The 19,971-nt window shown below is 42.5% G+C and overlaps 2 protein-coding genes across 5 annotated transcripts in view; one reads left to right on the top strand and one right to left on the bottom strand.

The window, feature by feature from the left end:
* Positions 1-19,971, bottom strand: part of lili (LMBR1-like protein) — a 90,934-nt gene that overhangs the window by 16,714 nt on the left and 54,249 nt on the right. The gene's annotated exons all lie outside the window — the stretch shown is intronic.
* LOC128686911 (uncharacterized) lies at positions 836-19,919 on the top strand. Of its 3 annotated transcripts, none has more exons than XM_053774182.2 (6): positions 836-1,671; positions 10,033-10,860; positions 15,793-16,006; positions 16,738-16,889; positions 17,373-17,540; positions 19,121-19,919. In XM_053774182.2, the coding sequence occupies exons 2-6, from the start codon at positions 10,033-10,035 to the stop codon at positions 19,334-19,336; spliced, it is 1,578 nt and encodes a 525-aa protein (XP_053630157.2). In that variant the 5' UTR covers positions 836-1,671; the 3' UTR covers positions 19,337-19,919. The 3 variants fall into 3 exon arrangements, with proteins under 3 accessions (XP_053630157.2, XP_053630156.2, XP_069938680.1); XM_053774181.2 differs by having other exon boundaries at positions 16,735-16,889; XM_070082579.1 differs by lacking the exon at positions 17,373-17,540 and having other exon boundaries at positions 16,735-16,889.

The raw sequence follows: 19,971 nt of genomic DNA, 5'->3' as shown, positions 1-19,971 counted from the left end.
AATTACTCCAGCTTTGGTACTGTGACTAACTCATGCATAATGTGTCAAATTTTACAGACGTTAAAGGTGACTAGCAGTCAAACGTATGATATTTTACACTATTACTACACAGTCTACAGCTGTGAGATAACTTAAAGGTACACCTACAAGGGTGCCAATATAACATTGCTGACATCCCTTAATCGTATTCTACATCTTATCTGCAGTTTGGAGACAACAGTATTTTACAAATACGACCACTGTGAGCATAAGCGTACGGAGTGGTGTGCGTGCGTGCGGTCCTCCCTACCTACTTCCTGAGGCCGAGAGGAAATGGGATGATTATATTCACGGAAAAGAAAATGATAGGATGGATAGTGAGAACTTTCAAAACGAGAGATGCCAAGCCCATGATGATCCTTTTCAAATCACTTGTTCTCTCTAGGCTAGAATACTGCTGTACATTAACATCTCCATTCAAAGCAGGTGAAATCGCAGATCTAGAGAGCGTACAGAGATCCTTTACTGCACGTATAAGTTCTGTCAAGCACCTTAACTACTGGGAACGCTTGGAAGCACTTGACTTGTACTCGTTGGAACGCAGGAGGGAGAGATATATCATAATCTACACTTTGAAAATCTTGGAAGGAATGGTCCCAAATCTGCACACAGAAATCACTCCCTACGAAAGTAAAAGACTGGGCAGGCGATGCAAAATGCCCCCAATAAAAAGTAGGGGCGCCATTGGTACACTAAGGGAAAACACCATAAGTGTCCGGGGCCCAAAACTGTTTAACAGCCTCCCATCAAGCATTAGGGGAATTGCCAATAAACCCCTGGCTGCCTTCAAGAGAGAGCTGGACAGATACCTAAAGTCAATGCCGGATCAGCCGGGCTGTGGCTCGTACGTTGGACTGCGTGTGGCCAGCAGTAACAGCCTAGTTGATCAGGCCCTGATCCACCGGGAGGCCTGGTCATGGACCGGGCCGCGGGGGCGTTGATCCCCGGAATAACCTCCAGGTAAAAGTGCAAAGCCCATCCGGGTTGTACAGCACCTGAGAAATGAGGCAATCAGGTTCGACCCCAAGGTAGGTCTCCTTAATTGAAAAACGAGCCCATTTCCTCACTGCGCCCTTGTCATTAGGGCTGGCCCCGCCATAGGACTATGTGAAGAGATTCGCCGTGCCCTTGTCATTGGGTTGTAAACGATACATCACTCTTAGAAACTCAGACACTACTCCTTCGGAAGCCACTGCCGGATCACCACATGGAGAAGACCCGGACCAGGACCCGTCCTAGCTAACCTACATGAACATGAAGGAACACGAGCCCACTTCCTCCACTTGCCTTGAGGTGCCGAGAAAGTGGGCGAGACAGGAGGAGAGCTTCCTCACCTCAGTCGCTGACCGCACGTCATACTGATCGCTCCTGCTACACACAACCACACATTTCAATCCTGCCTACATACACTACCAAACAAACATATGGATCCAAAATATATTAAAAACAAGCTGTAGAACCATACAAGTCATACAGATATATACCTAGACTTCACAAAATTACATTTCTACGTACTAGATAAAAGCAAATTTACATGTATACAAACAAGTTTTCTTCAATGAGCTGAAATTCCGCATCAACCTCGCCACCCACAAGTACTGAATATCTGGACCTCGCCATCATACTACAAAGGTAAGGTAATTTTGGTAACTTTCACTATGTTCTACCATACTACAATAAACGCTGTACAAATCTGTATTTTCTAACAAATTCCGCATGAACAACTACGTATATTCAAGTGTTGTTCACTACCTAATATTACGTATATACAGTACACAAGACAGTGTAGGGTTCTATCGTATCTCCGGTTCCGCGGCTCCTACTCCCCGTGGCGTGGTTCCTCTTGGTGGCCTGGTTCCTACCCCCGGCACGGTGTACTTGCATCACCAGTACTGTGGCTCATATCCCCAGTACTGTGTACTGGTCATCACTCTGGCAATGATTTTCCCACGTTTGTTAACAGTTTAAGACATCAACAATGCCTCACTATATACAGTGCATTTTTTCATACAAGACATATTTCATGGTTCAATATACGTACTTATGGATGGGGTTGTAAGAGAGGTGAATGCTCGAGCGCTGGCAAGAGGTGTGGGGTTACAGGATATAAGAATCTAACACAAAGTGGGAGTCGTCAGAGTTGCTCTTTGTTGACGACACTGCTTTTGGGAGATTCTGAAGAGAAGTTGCAGAGGTTTGTGGATGAGTTTGGTAGAGTATGTAAAAGAAGAAAATTAAAAGGGAATATAGGAAAGAGTAAGGTGATGAGGATAAAAATTAGGTGACGAAAGATTGGATATCAGATTGGAGGGAGAGAGTATGGAGGAGGTGAATGTATTCAGATATTTAGGAGTGGACATGTCAGCAGATGGGGCTATGAAAGATGAGGTGAATCATAGAATTGATGAGGGAAAAAAGGCAAGTGGTGCACTTACGAGTCTGTGGAGACAAAGAACTTCGTCCATGGAAGCAAAGAGGGGAATGTATGAGAGTATAGCTGCAACAAAACTCTTATATGGGTGTGAAGCATGGGTAGCGAGTGTTGCAACTAGGCGGCTAGAGGCAGTGGAGATGTCATGTCTAAGAGCAATGTGTGGTGTTAATATAATGCAGAGAATTCGTAGATGGGAAATTAGGAAGCAGCGTGGGGATTACCAAAACTATTATCCAGAAGGCTGAGGAGGGGTTGTTGAGGTGGTTTGGACATGTAGAGAGGTTGGATTATTATAATCAAAAAGAAGCGCTAAGCCACAAGGGCTATACAGCGCTGCAGGGCAGGAAGGAAGCGAGGGCATCAGGTGGCAAAAGGGAGGTGGACGAGTAATAGGTTACGGATAACAGCGGAGCAGTGGATGGTGAAAGGGTAAAGGGCAGCAAGAGACTGAGCTAGAAAGGGCTGAGGGGAGTGCATAAGGTATCATCATCAGAGTTTGTGGAGTAAATCAGTCGTTGTCAAGAAGTCAATGAGAGAGTCAGGATTAAAGGAGGGTCCATCAGCAAGAAGGGAAGGTAAAGAGAGAGTAGTAGAACGAAGACGGCGTTGGAGGTAAATTCTGCGTGCTCGTTGATAGAGAGGGCAGTCTAACAGAATGTGGCTAATCGATACTGGAACTTGACACTGCTCACAGAGAGGTACAGGGTGCCTCTCCATGAGATACCCGTGAGTAAGACGAGTGTGGCCAATGCGAAGACGGGAGAGAGTGGTCTCCCAACCACGGCACTGATGACAAGAAGACGGCCAGTAACCTATGCTCGGTTTAATAGAATGAAGTTTGTTACCAAGCAGAGTTGACCAACGTTGTTGCCAACGGGCGCGAAGGTGGGCAGCTATTGTAGCAAAATAGTCCAGAAATGGAACACCTCTATAGGAAATTGGTAGGTCATGTACTGCTGACCGCGCAGCAGTGTCTGCCTGTTCATTGCCCTGTACGTCAACATGACCAGGGACCCAACAAAAAATAATATCTTTATGCTTCGTAGAGATACGGCGTAGCCAAAGTTGGATACGGAGAACTAGGGGATGAGATGTATCAAATTTTCATATAGCCTGTAGAGCACTAAGGGAGTCTGAGACTACTACAAATGATGACACAGGCATAGATGCGATACGAATAAGTGCTGCAAGAATGGCATACAGTTCAGCAGTAAAAATGCTAGCTGAAGATAGTAAATGCCCCCGCACGACGCTGTCCGGAAACACTGCTGCGAATCCGACGCCGTCTGAAGACTTAGAGCCATCTGTATACACAGCGGTGGCATGAGAATGGGAGTGGAAGTGATCAAGAAAAAGAGCGGGAAGCCACCATAGGCAGTTGAGCTTTCGAGCAAGGGAGTGAGAAAGAACAGACCCAAACAGCTGGAACTTCCCAGGGGGGTAGGGAAAAGTGAGATGCTTCATGAACATATAAAGGTGGTAACTGAAAGGAAGACAAGAGTGAATGTAGGCGAAGAGAAAAGGGATGGAGCAAACAGGGGCGGCGAACGAATAAAGAATGTCTACTAATATCGGTGACCATTCTATAAATGGAAGGATTGTGTAGATCATGAGAGTGTACATAGTAGCGAAGGCAATGGGCATCACGGCGATCAGACAAGGATGGAACATTCGCTTCTGCATAGAGGCTCTCAACAGGGGAAGAGCGAAAAGCACCAAGGCACAAACATAATCCTTGGTGATGGATAGAGTCAAGGCTAGAGAGAGTAGCAGGAGAGGCCGCGGAATAAATCTGGTCACCATAATCGAGTTTCAATAAAACGAGGGCTGAATGTAGGCGAAGCAGAGTTCGACGATCAGCTAACCAGGAAAGATGAGCAAGGGTTTTAAGACGGTTTAGCCGGCTATGACAAGTTGCCTTCAGAGAGGTAATGTGAGGTTTCCAGGATAACCTACGGTCAAAGAGAAGGCCTAGAAACCTGACTATCACGTTCGGGGATACGGGAGCCATAGAGATACAAAGGATGATCGGAGATAACAGAGCGTCTAGTGAAAGTAATTTGGCGAGTTTTGGTGCTTGAAAATTTAAACCCATGCGTGGTGGCCCAAGTGGAAACACGCTCGACCGCATGCTGGAGAGAAACTGCAATAAGATGACAGTCAGCGCCTGCACAAGCAATAGCGAAGTCATCAACAGAGTGATGACCAAATATTGGGTGAAAGAACAGAGGCCAAATCATTTATAGCAAGGAGAAAAAGTGTTGTGCTTAGAACACATCCCTGAGGGACACCTTCAGCTTGGACGAAGTCCGGGGAAAGAACATTATTGACTCGAACACGGAAATGTCTGTCAGTTAGAAAGTTCTTAAGGAAGGATGGTAGATTGCCTCGGAGGCCTAAGGAATGGGCCTGGGCCAAAATATTATACCTCCAAGTTGTGTCATATGCCTTCTCAAGGTCAAAAAATATGGCAATAACTGAGTGATTATTCGCAAAGGCATTACGAACATACGTATCCAAGCGTAGTAAGGGGTCTATGGTAGAATGACCCTTACGAAAGCCATATTGACTAGCGGAGAGACTGTTGTGTGTCTCTAAATACCACATTAAACGTCGATTTACGAGACGTTCCATCACTTTGCAAACTGCACTAGTAAGAGCGATGGGACGATAGTGGGAGGCATCATGTCCTGTAGTACCTGGTTTGCGGAAAGGGAGAACAATGGCAGATTTCCACAGCTGGGGAAGAACTCCTTGTGCCCAAATAAGATTGAAGAGGTGTAAGAGGACTACAAGGGCTGACCGATGTAAATGTTGTAACATACAAATATGAATGTCGTCAGGCCCAGCTGCCGATGATCGGCAAGCTGAGAGCATTGCCTCTAGTTCTTGAAGTGTAAAAGGCACATTATACTGTTCTTCTCTGAGAGAAGAAAAGTCCAAAGGGTACTAACTCTCTGGCAGACTTTGAGGAAAGAAACGAGGGGCATAGATGGAGCCCTCGGGAAATACGGACCAGATGTGTGCCAAGTTCAATGGCAACGTCGAGAGGGTTTGCTACATCAACACCAGCGACCCGTAGAACAGGAGCCGGGTCAGGAGAGTATTTACCACTCAATTTCCTCACTTTTTTCCAGACTGCACTCATAGAAGAAGCAGAGGTGATGGTGGAAACATAGTCTCGCCAACAAGTGCGTTTAGCTTCATGGATGACACGGCGAGCGATCGCACGCTTCTGCTTAAAATCAGTAAGTCTCTCAGTGGTTCTATTGTACCGGTACCTGCCCCATGCAGCGCGTTTCAAATGTACTGCACGAGCACAAGCAGGAGACCACCAAGGCACTCACTTCTGAGAATGCCTGCCTGAGGTTTGGGGTATAGAATGAGAAGCTGCGGTATAAACTGATGTCGAGAAGATGTGTACTAGCTCATCAATGGAGGATGAAGAAGGAACCTCACGAAAAGCAGTGAGGTGTGAGTAAAGATCCCAATTTGCCCGATCAACTTGCCAGCGAGGGCTACGGAAAGGTGGTGAATAGGAAGGAGAAGTAAGAATGATCGGAAAATGATCGCTGTCATGTAAGTCCGGTAGAACAGACCAGGTGAAGTCTAGTGCAGTGGAGGAAGAGCAGACTGATAGATTGATGCAAGAGAGAGTATGAGTACGAGGATCAAAATGGGTGGGAGTACCCGTATTTAAAACATGGAGGGGGTGAGAGGCGAGAAAAGCCTCCAACTGGATGCCACGTGAGTCACAATGAGACCCCCCCCCCAGAGGAAATGGTGGGCATTAAAATCACCAAGTAACAGAAGTGGTGGTGGTAAGGATGAAACAAGAAAGGTAAAGTCTGGGATAAAAAATGCTCGAGAAGGAGAGAGATATAAAGAACATATTGTAAACCACTTATTCAAGTGGATACGGGCTGCAGTGTAATGCAGCAAGGTATGGACAAATAGTTGACAGTACAGAATATCATTGCGTAGAAGAAGGGCACTTTCATTAAAGGTCCCATCTGAGAAAGGATCCGAAGAATACAATAAATTATAGCCTGAGATAGGTTGGAAAACAGCCGAGTGTAATTTTGGTTCTTGTAAGCAAGCACCAACAGGGGAAAACCTGGAAAGCAACATCTGAAGCTCACCCAGATTACCCCTGAGGCCGCGGATATTCCACTGTAAATAGGCCATGATTGACGATGAAGAAAATACCAGGAATCTGTAGGTAAAGGCACCTACGGACTAGAGGGGTTAGAAAAGTCAACGTGTGGTGGCATTGGAAGACGTTCAAGTAGCGAAGGAACGGAGCGGTGCGAAGAATGGGGTTGTGAAGATGGAGGAGAGGGAAGAGAAGAAACAGGAAGTGAATCAGTGTCCATTGAAGGTTTAGTCTCTGCAATATATTCTGAAATGGCTTCAAGTGTTTCTGAATTCAAAGATGTATGGGAGACCATATTGGAGATAGAAGGAGGAGGGTGAGTAAAGATTGGGACAGTAATGGACTGTACCAAAGTAGAGGGGGAGGGAAGAGTGTAAGGGACTGGAGATGAAGTGTGGGGGTTGACAGAAGAGGCAGAAACCTGGGAGGTGGCAGAAGAGGGAGAAACTTGGGAGGGGACGGGGGTGGAAGGCATAGTACGAGGAGGAGGGTGAATCTCCACACTAGTAATAGAGCCAGAGAGAGGGGAAGAACTAGGTACAGAGACTGGAAAGGTAAAGTGTGGAGGTGGAAGAAGGGAAGGAAGGGGCAAAGAAGATTTGAGCAATGTGGATTTTTTGGACTTCTGAGAAGTAGAGGGGCGATTGGTATTAGGTGTCATACGAGGTCTTGTCGATACTGGGGCTTGTGAGGAAGGACGCGAAGATGTGAGAACAGACTGAGTTGTAGTCGGGACGTCAGAGCCAAGGACAGCAAAAGGATTAGATGCCAGAGTGGCTATGGGAGGGGTAACAACAGAGGAGGCTCCAGAAGATGGGACCCCAGAAGTGGGGGGATGTTTGGAAACACGAGAATAAGAAACACGGGGTAGTCTCCCTTGGAGGCGGAGATGAGTAACTGCCATAGCATAAGGGAGACCTTCTGCCTCTGAGGCAACGGATTTCACTTTCATTTAAGTAGACCTGGCAACGGCGGGAGTACGAAGGGTGAGCTTCATTACAATTAAGGCAAGATGGAGGTTGACTGCAAGATGTATTAGAATGGTCGTCGGCACCACAGACTGGGCATTCGGCCATAGATCTGCAATATTTCGCTGGGTGACCAAAACGCCAGCAATTTCTACATTGTTGCGGTGTAGGTATCACCTTTCGAACTTGTAACCGATGTCCCGCGACATACACAGAGGACGGGAGTTCTCGGCTGTCAAAAGTTAAACGAGCCACATTGCAAGGGTAATGTCTCCGCCCCCGGGCAGGAAGGACATAAGTGTCTACTTTGAGGATTGGGAGATCCTGGAGTTCCAGCTGTTCAAAAATGTCATTGCCACATGACTGGAAATTCTGTTGGACTATGGTATGGGGCAGAATGACAGTACCACTACAAGAATTGAGAGAGAGATGTTTTTCAATAGTGATAGGAGTAGTATCGATATTCGAAAGGATAGAAAGATCATGAGCTTGGGTAGCATTCTGGACAGTGACGATGCGCATACCGCTCAAGAGCATGAAATGAAATATCTCTACCAACATGACGCAGGAGCGCTTTGCCAATACTAGGAGAGCGGAGTTCAGACAAATCGAAGGAGTCAGTCGAAGCCCCGGTACCTGAAGCGGGTGAGGAAACAGCACCAGCAAGAGGTACAGGGGCATCAGGAGTGTCCGAAGAGTGGTCTAAACACAGGGCAGGGTCAGAATGGGGTGCAGTATCAAGAAGGGGCCCGGGGGTAGTGGGTTCATGGATTGGGTTCTCCATGGTTAGGTTACTCCTTTGCTTTTTGTTTTTAAGAAAAAAAAGAAAGAAAAGAAAATAAAAATAAAAAAATAAAAAAAGGGGGGAGCGGGGAGGAATAGTTCCCAGGAGGAATGAAAGGGCCGGAAATCTCCCTCCGCGCCCAAGAGGACCTCAGCACCGCTAGTAGCGCAGATGCAGCATGGAACCCGTGCCATACCCTACCCTTCATGCCAGTAAACCAGCAATCCGGGATAGCAACCTCACATCTACCAAGCTACCTCGGTGGACAAAAGAGAGGGCGGCCGGATATCCGCCACAAAGCATACCTCCTTCGGCCCCCACCCCCAGAATCCGAAAGGTGGCTTCCAGAGATACACCCGTCGCCCGAAAGATACCCAAAGCTACTCCGGGATACCGGAGAGGGATCGGGACATCCCCAGGCGATCCAGATTCCACGGCAAACTACGCCACAGCCAAGAACCTCAACGGAATGGGATGGACCCCAGTGTCCTTTCCCCTACCTAGGAACTAGCGCGCCTGTGGGAGAAATCCCAAAGGCCACAAAGAGGAAGGGCAAAAGGGAGGGGTGGGGAGGAGGAGGAATGGAAAAAGGGGAGGATGGAATAGGGGAGGGGAGAATGGGGGGTAATTAGGTTCAGTCTGGGGAAGAAGACCAACAGGTCTAATTCCTCAGACCAAGAGCCTCTTCACCACGCCAAGGAGCCCCCCTTGAAGAGGTAGAGAGGATGGAACAAAATAGAATGACTGAGTGTGTATAAATCTGTAGTGGAGGGAAGGCGGAGTAGGGGCCAGCCTAGGAAAGGTTGGAGGGATGGGGGGTAAAGAAGGTTGTGTGCAAGGGGCTTGGATTTCCAGCAAGCATGCGTGAGCATGTTAGATAGGAGCGAATGGAGACGAATGTTTTTTTTAGGACTTGACATGCTGTTGGAGTGTGGGAAAGGTAACACTTATGAAGGGATTCAGGGAAACCAGCAGGCCGGACTCGAGTCCTGGAGATGGGAAGTACAGTGTCTGCACTCTGAAGGGGTGTTTGTTCCAGTTTTACAACTGTAGTGTAAGAGCACCTCTGGCAAGACAGTGACAGAGTGAATGATGAAAGTTTTTCTTTTTCGGGCCACCCTGCCTTGGTGGGAGACGGCCGATGTGTTAATAAAATAAACATTTCAGGGAGCACAATAGATTTTTAACTATGCTTGTTATCTTTCCATGACAGTTATATGTTACATCAACAACGTTTAGTATGAGATAGTTACACAACTACAAGATGAGCCTGTTAATGCCATCTGAAATTCATTGTAACTAAATTAACTTTGTACTTGTTGATTAAGTAATATTAAAATAATGTAATTTAACCCAAATTTATACTGATTAGTTTGATTAATGTGACATTTTTATTGTGGCAACATTTCGCTCTCCAGGAGCTTGACAAAGCTCCTGGAGAGTGAAACATTGCTGTAATAAAAATGTCACATTAGCTGCACTTGTGTCCTTTTACTTTACATATTGTCGGTAATTCTACCAACATTACAAAACTGAATGTTGTAAAATGAAAATGCATTGACCATTCTTAATCACTAAATGACTTTTGTGCTTTCCAATAATAATTATAAACACTTCCACCAATCTTACTAAACTATTAATATTCTGGCAGATGCAATGCAAATTATTCAACACATGTCCATGGAAGACAATAATTTTTGTACTGGCAAGTGCTGTGCTCATCCTCTACTACCATGTACTCGCATCCCCACTACTGCTGCCAAAATTACCACCTCCAAATATACTCTTATCGTCTAGTAGAAATGGATCACCAAGTGCTCAAGTGCCCAGGACAACGAATGAAGACTTGGGGAAAGCTCCCTTCGCACATAATAGTAACTTGAGATATAAGAACATGTCTAAAATTAATAAACCTATTCCAGATGGCACTGAAGTAAATGCTGAAGCTGATGCTAACTCTTATAAAATTGAACTGATAGATGATACAGGAGAAGACTACCAACCAAGCAGTGAGGAACTCTCATTCAAACTAATCTTGAAAGGTGTTGATCTCATTCACCAAGCAGCGAAAACTTACATAGATAATATTAAGTATAACTTGCAAAACAAGACAAAATTTCCCCAAACCACTTTGCAATACACACAAGACCAAGAAAATACAACAGAAATGAATCAAATAAATAATCAAGGAAAAAACAGCACTTACTATGCTAATAAAGTCCAAGAGATTAATGAAACGCATGATCATATTTTAAGCACAGTTCTTCCACATTATGACATGCAGGAGAAAATCTCTCTCAATGCATGTAATATACTGTTGAATCTTGCTCCATGCTCGTGTGTACGTAATGTAGCATCCACGATACCATCATGTCCAAGCCAGGAAATGGGCCTAAGCCAAATTATTGCAAGAATAAATGGCACAGTGGGAGAATCAACATGCAGCGATTGGGCCACCATGAGAGGAAGCAACCAGTCTGTGAGTATACTAAAGATATTCTGTAGATTTTAGCAAACTCGTTTACCAAAGTATAGATTTTTTTGCTAGTAACGTAATAATCTACAAAACAAAAACAAAGTACAATGTATACGTGGATGTAGTTTGCCCAAAATGCAGTGCCTACCAATGTTTTATTAAATGTAAACTACATTATTTGTGCTGCTTAAAGAAATAAAAACTGTATTGTATTTCACATGACAAGTCTCACGTATGCAATCCTCAGCAGCTACTAATCCAATTATGATCCACTAAACTGCAATATCTTCACCTGATTCCCACAGTCCAGGCATTATGCTGCCCACCTCCAAACACAATCTAACAAATGGATTTCCCTGAAACTACTTATAGGTTTTTTTTTTTTTTTTTTTTTTTTTTTTATTATCACACTGGCCGATTCCCACCAAGGCAGGGTGGCCCGAAAAAGAAAAACTTTCACCATCATTCACTCCATCACTGTCTTGCCAGAAGGGTGCTTTACACTACAGTTTTTAAACTGCAACATTAACACCCCTCCTTCAGAGTGCAGGCACTGTACTTCCCATCTCCAGGACTCAAGTCCGGCCTGCCGGTTTCCCTGAATCCCTTCATAAATGTTACTTTGCTCACACTCCAACAGCACGTCAAGTATTAAAAACCATTTGTCTCCATTCACTCCTATCAAACACGCTCACGCATGCCTGCTGGAAGTCCAAGCCCCTCGCACACAAAACCTCCTTTACCCCCTCCCTCCAACCCTTCCTAGGCCGACCCCTACCCCGCCTTCCTTCCACTACAGACTGATACACTCTTGAAGTTATTCTGTTTCGCTCCATTCTCTCTACATGTCCGAACCACCTCAACAACCCTTCCTCAGCCCTCTGGACAACAGTTTTGGTAATCCCGCACCTCCTCCTAACTTCCAAACTACGAATTCTCTGCATTATATTCACACCACACATTGCCCTCAGACATGACATCTCCACTGCCTCCAGCCTTCTCCTCGCTGCAACATTCATCACCCATGCTTCACACCCATATAAGAGCGTTGGTAAAACTATACTCTCATACATTCCCCTCTTTGCCTCCAAGGACAAAGTTCTCTGTCTCCACAGACTCCTAAGTGCACCACTCACTCTTTTTCCCTCATCAATTCTATGATTCACCTCATCTTTCATAGACCCATCCGCTGACACGTCCACTCCCAAATATCTGAATACGTTCACCTCCTCCATACTCTCTCCCTCCAATCTGATATTCAATCTTTCATCACCTAATCTTTTTGTTATCCTCATAACCTTACTCTTTCCTGTATTCACCTTTAATTTTCTTCTTTTGCACACCCTACCAAATTCATCCACCAATCTCTGCAGCTTCTCTTCAGAATCTCCCAAGAGCACAGTGTCATCAGCAAAGAGCAGCTGTGACAACTCCCACCCTGTGTGTGATTCTTTATCTTTTAACTCCACGCCTCTTGCCAAGACCCTCGCATTTACTTCTCTTACAACCCCATCTATAAATATATTAAACAACCACGGTGACATCACACATCCTTGTCTAAGGCCTACTTTTACTGGGAAAAAATTTCCCTCTTTTCTACATACTCTAACTTGAGCCTCACTATCCTCGTAAAAACTCTTCACTGCTTTCAGTAACCTACCTCCTACACCATACACTTGCAACATCTGCCACATTGCCCCCCTATCCACCCTGTCATACGCCTTTTCCAAATCCATAAATGCCACAAAGACCTCTTTAGCCTTATCTAAATACTGTTCACTTATATGTTTCACTGTAAACACCTGGTCCACACACCCCCTACCTTTCCTAAAGCCTCCTTGTTCATCTGCTATCCTATTCTCCGTCTTACTCTTAATTCTTTCAATTATAACTCTACCATACACTTTACCAGGTACACTCAACAGACTTATCCCCCTATAATTTTTGCACTCTCTTTTATCCCCTTTGCCTTTATACAAAGGAACTATGCATGCTCTCTGCCAATCCCTAGGTACCTTACCCTCTTCCATACATTTATTAAATAATTGCACCAACCACTCCAAAACTATATCCCCACCTGCTTTTAACATTTCTATCTTTATCCCATCAATCCCGGCTGCCTTACCCCCTTTCATTTTACCTACTGCCTCACGAACTTCCCCCACACTCACAACTGGCTCTTCCTCACTCCTACAAGATGTTATTCCTCCTTGCCCTATACACGAAATCACAGCTTCCCTATCTTCATCAACATTTAACAAATCCTCAAAATATTCCCTCCATCTTCCCAATACCTCTAACTCTCCATTTAATAACTCTCCTCTCCTACTTTTAACTGACAAATCCATTTGTTCTCTAGGCTTCCTTAACTTGTTAATCTCACTCCAAAACTTTTTCTTATTTTCAACAAAATTTGTTGATAACAGCTCACCCACTCTCTCATTTGCTCTCTTTTTACATTGCTTCACCACTCTCTTAACCTCTCTCTTTTTCTCCATATACTCTTCCCTCCTTGCATCACTTCTACTTTGTAAAAACTTCTCATATGCTAACTTTTTCTCCCTTACTACTCTCTTTACATCATCATTCCACCAATCGCTCCTCTTCCCTCCTGCACCCACTTTCCTGTAACCACAAACTTCTGCTGAACACTCTAACACTACATTTTTAAACCTACCCCATTCCTCTTCGACCCCATTGCCTATGCTCTCATTAGCCCATCTATCCTCCAATAGCTGTTTATATCTTACCCTAACTGCCTCCTCTTTTAGTTTATAAACCTTCACCTCTCTCTTCCCTGATGCTTCTATTCTCCTTGTATCCCATCTACCTTTTACTCTCAGTGTAGCTACAACTAGAAAGTGATCTGATATATCTGTGGCCCCTCTATAAACATATACATCCTGAAGTCTACTCAACAGTCTTTTATCTACCAATACATAATCCAACAAACTACTGTCATTTCGCCCTACATCATATCGTGTATACTTATTTATCCTCTTTTTCTTAAAATATGTATTACCTATAACTAAACCCCTTTCTATACAAAGTTCAATCAAAGGGCTCCCATTATCATTTACACCTGGCACCCCAAACTTACCTACCACACCCTCTCTAAAAGTTTCTCCTACTTTAGCATTCAAGTCCCCTACCACAATTACTCTCTCACTTGGTTCAAAGGCTCCTATACATTCACTTAACATCTCCCAAAATCTCTCTCTCTCCTCTGCATTCCTCTCTTCTCCAGGTGCATACACGCTTATTATGACCCACTTCTCGCATCCAACCTTTACTTTAATCCACATAATTCTCGAATTTACACATTCATATTCTCTTTTCTCCTTCCATAACTGATCATTTAACATTACTGCTACCCCTTCCTTTGCTCTAACTCTCTCAGATACTCCAGATTTAATCCCATTTATTTCCCCCCACTGAAACTCTCCTACCCCCTTCAGCTTTGTTTCGCTTAGAGCCAGGACATCCAACTTCTTTTCATTCATAACATCAGCAATCATCTGTTTCTTGTCATCCGCACTACATCCACGCACATTTAAACAACCCAGTTTTATAAAGTTTTTCTTCTTCTCTTTTTTAGTAAATGTATACAGGAGAAGGGGTTACTAGCCCATTGCTCCCGGCATTTTAGTCGCCTCATACGACACGCATGGCTTACGGAGGAAAGATTCTTTTCCACTTCCCCATGGACAATAGAAGAAATAAAAAGAACAAGAGCTATTTAGAATAAGGAGAAAAACCTAGATGTATGTATATATATATATGCATGTGCGTGTCTGTGAAGTGTGACCAAAGTGTAAGTAGGAGTAGCAAGATATCCCTGTTATCTAGCGTGTTTATGAGACAGAAAAAGAAAACCAGCAATCCTACCATCATGCAAAACAGTTACAGGTTTTTGTTTCACAGTCATCTGGCAGGACGGTAGTACTTCCCTGGGTGGTTGCTGTCTACCAACCTACTACCTTATAGGTATTATGCTTAATCTGAGTCTTCATCTGCTGATACAAACTCCTTTTCCCCAATCTCATCTCTAACCATTCATTCCTTTAGAACTTGTCACCAGTTTTCTTTTCTGCCTTTGCTGTTAACATCCTTTTCTTAGCCAGCACCTGTTACTGAGGTGACAAACAATTTGCATCTAGTGACTATGTAGGGAACATTATTTAGTCCCAACTGATTAGAACTGCAACATCCATGGTGATAAATAATTCATGAATAAACATCATCAGTTACCTTGTATTACAGGAAAACAATGCATGCATTGATGCTAATGCAGAAAAAAATCCTGATTTCCAACTTTGAGGACTAAAAATGAAGTCTTATACCTGGGGGCTATGAAAATATCCAATTATTTGAGTGAAAGCATATACCCCCTCCAGTCTCATGGCTTGGGTCAACTTACATCTGGTAACAGTGTACACATTTTCAATCACCTGTACAATCCTCTGCATCTTCTCTTTAGAATCTCACAATAACAATCATAATGAAGAGCTAAACCTAGGGAATGGGAGGGAATGTGATCAAAGGGTAGGGGTGTGCCAAAGTATCAGCTGGTACTGGTTAACTTCTGATGGTATCAGTATCAGCCTAAAAATCGAGCAATAGGAATCCGCTAATTCTGGTGATATCAGCTTAAAATTTAATATCAATATTAGCTAAAATTTTGGTATTGTCTCACCCCTATTTATCATTTATCACACGAGCTTTAAATACCACACCACTTAACACTATTAGTCACTTCAACAATTTTGGCCATAAACACAAAACCTATGACACCATCACACCATCTCCAGGGTCTACTTTTGTACTGAAAAACTTTCCTCTTTTTCCCAACATACACTAACTCTTGATGGCCATACGAAATCTACATTTACACAGTTGAAACACATGATAATAAGTATATAATTATCGTTGCAGGTCATAAGCTTCAGCTTATTTGGCAAATTCCCAAGTCCCTACTACAGAGGAGCTTTTACTCTTATGCAAAGATTATCAAGGGTATATCCTGGCTGGTCAGTTCGGTTCTATCACGACTTGGACATCTCTGACCCAGAAAAGGCGGCATGGGTGTGCTCACTTTCCTGCAAATATGAGCAGCTTGATTTCTGCTATGTTGGTAATCTCCCAGGAGGTAAAGAAATTATTCTTTAACTACTGCAGTGTCAAGTAGAAATTGTACTGAAAAAATACAAATGATACTAACAAGGCACTCTTACTGAATGAAATACAGAATTTGCAGTTTTATCATCAGTACATCTTCAAACGTGTTCTTCTGAGTGCATGCCTTGAACAATGATCTTTATATTTATGTGGAAGCAGTAAATCACAGGGGTTATGCAGCACCTGGAGAACTGGAGTTAAACAGGTTTGACTGAAGGAAGGGGAGGGTAGTTCTAAGCTCTCAAGCCTTGGCTCAAGAGTCAATCTCCATGATAAGAGCACCCTCACTGAAGGGACAATTATAATAAATGAATATTCAGAGCATCTAGCAGATACAAATTTTCAGAGACAGACATAAGCCAGCAGGCATAATGTACAAATATTTTCACAGTAGGTACGAGTGATTAAAGACTGGCAATTATTTTTTCCACCTAAAACAAAAAGCTTAACAATTCTGAATCCTTGTACAGTATATGTAATATATTGCAATTAGAGTATTTGCTGTTTTATAGCCATTGCACTAAGAACAAATTATATGCCTTGTACTTATTCATATGTTTCAAGACATCATGAGACCGTTTCATTATTTACACTATTTTTTCCATGCTGTGATTTTAATTTTAAAATCCTCCAGTATTACAACTATAAATAAAAATAGTAATTTTTTTTTCTCATTTAAGTAATTCCTTCTAAAACTAGCAGGGCTTGGTGATATTCAGTGGACAATTGGGACTATATGGAGACTGGCAGTCATGGGAGACCCGCTAGTATCAAGATTTATTATTCGTGACACAGACTCCCCAGTTTTACTGCGTGAAGTCGAGGCTGTACATGAATGGTTAAGCTCCGACAAGGTAAGTCAGGTTATGCTTACACAGGATATGAGTAATAAAATTATGCTACAGTCTCTAGTGTATCTAGTATACAATATTTCTATCCTACTTAAAGCTACAATGCTTCATTCTTTTTACCAGATTCAATAAACTATGAGGATAATACAGAAAAAAAGTGATTAAGTAGGTAAAAAGCCTTTTCACAGTACATAAAGGGATATTATGCATTATTAAAGTATTTCGACAAAGACAGTCTCTAATATGTGCAACACAAGAATATTATTAAACCATACTGTACAGAATATTATGGCTTGAAAATGCATCTATTATAATGAGAGTTTTCAAGAGAATATAGGTTCCAGGTGACAAACAACTTGCAAACAATTTGAGAACAGTAAAGTCATAAGTCAGGGACTTGCTACAGTGCAAATCAAAGCCAAAAATACAAGATGCAAAATCTGTATTTAAGCTTGTCTTTCTCCCTCCCCTCCCATCTCACCCAAGTGTTTCCACATGATGCGGGACAACCCAGCACACAACCAGGCCATCATGGGGGGTGCATGGGGGGGTTGCAACACCTGGCACCCAGAAGCAATGCCACGACTCAGGGACCTAGTATTCAGATGGTCCAAAAACAAATCCAAACCGTCACAGGATCAGATCAATGTAGTGGTCAGTATCACAAGTTTCAAGTATAAATGTTAGCTTTCTAGAGAATAAATAGGGCATGGAAGAATAGAAAGTTATACTATCATGACTGGAAGAATGCATCCAAAACCTGCATTTAGAAGAGGAACCTCACAAGGGTATTCCAGTCCACTCAGAACAACTGCTGACTTGACAATGGCACAGGATGGACCAAAATGTCATGAGGCTTCTCTCCTAGGTGCAGGTTTGAAGAGAAATAAATAGGGCATGACTAAGTAAAACATGACCAACAAACATTCCTGTTATGACAGCATGCACTAAGGAGAAAAAAAAATGAATGTAGTAGTCAGAACATTGACACTGTAAAGCTAGAACAAAGATGTGGAGTAAAAACATACGACACCAAGGAATGTTTTAGAGTAAAGGCGAGAATTCTAAACTCTGGCCGTTATTACTCGTATACTATAGTGAATGATCAGACTGAAAACAGTGTAAGATTATTGACAATGGTCAATCAAGTATTGTTTTTATCTGCCAGGAAATTAAGCAATTATTTTTAATATCTAGTCAATAATATACCACAGAATGAAAATGTAATTTAAAAAAAAAAAAAAAAATTCAACAAGTCGGCCGTCTCCCACCGAGGCAGGGTGACCCAAAAAGAAAATACTTTCATCATTCAACACTTTCAGCTCACTCACACATAATCACTATTTTTGCAGAGGTGCCCAGAATACAACAGTTTAGAAGTATATACATATAAAAATACACAATATATCCCTTCAAACTGCCAATATCCCAAACCCCTCCTTTAGAGTGCAGGCAATGTACTTCCCATTTCCAGTACTCAAGTCCGGTTATATAAAATAACCGGTTTCCCTGAATCCCTTCACTAAATATTACCCTGCTCACACCAACAGATCGTCAGGTCCCAAATACCATTTGTCTCCATTCACTCCTATCTAACGCACTCACGCACGCTTGCCTGAAGTCCAAACCCCTCGCCCACAACACCTTTACCCCCTCCCTCTAACCTTTTTGAGGACGACCCCTGCCCCACCTTCCTTCCCCTACAGATTTATACGCTCTCAATGTCATTCTACTTTGATCCATTCTCTCTAAATGACCAAACCACCTCAACAAACCCTCTTCAGCCCCTTCACCTTTCACATGCTTCACATTCAGGTAAATTTTCACACTAAAGTATTATTTTTAATAAGCAACAAATTAATTCATTAATTTTTAATCACTGATATTATTGAATAGCAATAAACATACTCTATCAAGCAACATGATGCAAAGAGGTAATGCAACAGATATGGATATAAAGACAATGTGTAGAACAAGCTTTTATTGGGCCTATGTTTATCAAGTCATGACTTCATAAACCTCAACTAGCAAAATGTAGTCCCAATAAAAGCTTATTCTGAATACTCTCTTTATACCTAACACAATGCTGCTTTAGGAAATTATTTCCTATATTTTATGCCCATAAATTTTTTTTTTTTTTTTGGTATTACTTGCATTATAATTTTTTTTAAATATGCAAGACAATATAGAAACACTGAAAACATTCATAAAAATACTGTCCCTTCATTCCTCAGCAACTTCTGTGGCCAACACTGAAGAAAAGTCATCTTGCTCACGATGCATTCTACTGCCACAAATTCCCAGGTTCCCGCCCTTTCCCTTCCAGAAGACAAAATTACACCTTTGTGGGTATGAGAACACTCAGGGATGCTTATTCTGACGACAGCATCCATGACCCTTGTCCTATAGAGTGCAGGCCAACTCACCACAAGGACTGGGAATACTGCTGAAATATTACAGTACTGTACTTACCTGTTCCTCTCTATATTAAACTTTATTAAGTAGTCATGTGCTTGCTTAAACATGTGTACAAACCTCATTTAACACACATACCCAGCACAGCTTGATGAAAATTTAAATCAAGTTAGATAAACCAGCCAATTTTAGAGAAAAATGCTGTTCTATAGAAAATAATTAGCATCAAGTATGTCAAGATAATTTTTAATGTTACATTATTCAAGCTACGCTAAAAAAAATTAACAATGTGAGAACCAAGTTAGGAAGAGTAAGAAAATGTAGCAGTAAAGACTACTCAAAATTTATGGCTTTTGGTTAACTAAATCTTTGTACAAAAATAGGAAAGGGGTAATTGAATCAGGCAAGATGAAAAGAAAAATTTTAAGCTAACTAAAAATAAATTTCAATCAACCAGAAAAAGTTGTTCGCCAACTAAAGCAATGAAAAAGAACATGATTAACAGAAACAGGACATGAAAAAGGTGGAAACATGCAAAACAAACTAGTTTGCAATGGCAGCCAAACAAAATGGAGAACTAAACAAAAGCAGAAGAGAAACTAATCCCCACTAAGAATAATTATGCACTAATATAAAATTTAAGCGTTACTCAAAAAACTGGGTTTTGGGA

The sequence above is a fragment of the Cherax quadricarinatus genome, chromosome 7 (genome assembly GCF_038502225.1).
Source record: "Cherax quadricarinatus isolate ZL_2023a chromosome 7, ASM3850222v1, whole genome shotgun sequence".
Lineage (NCBI taxonomy): Eukaryota > Metazoa > Arthropoda > Malacostraca > Decapoda > Parastacidae > Cherax > Cherax quadricarinatus.
Note: the sequence above shows the minus strand (reverse complement) of the source record. Positions and strands in the feature narration are given on the sequence as shown.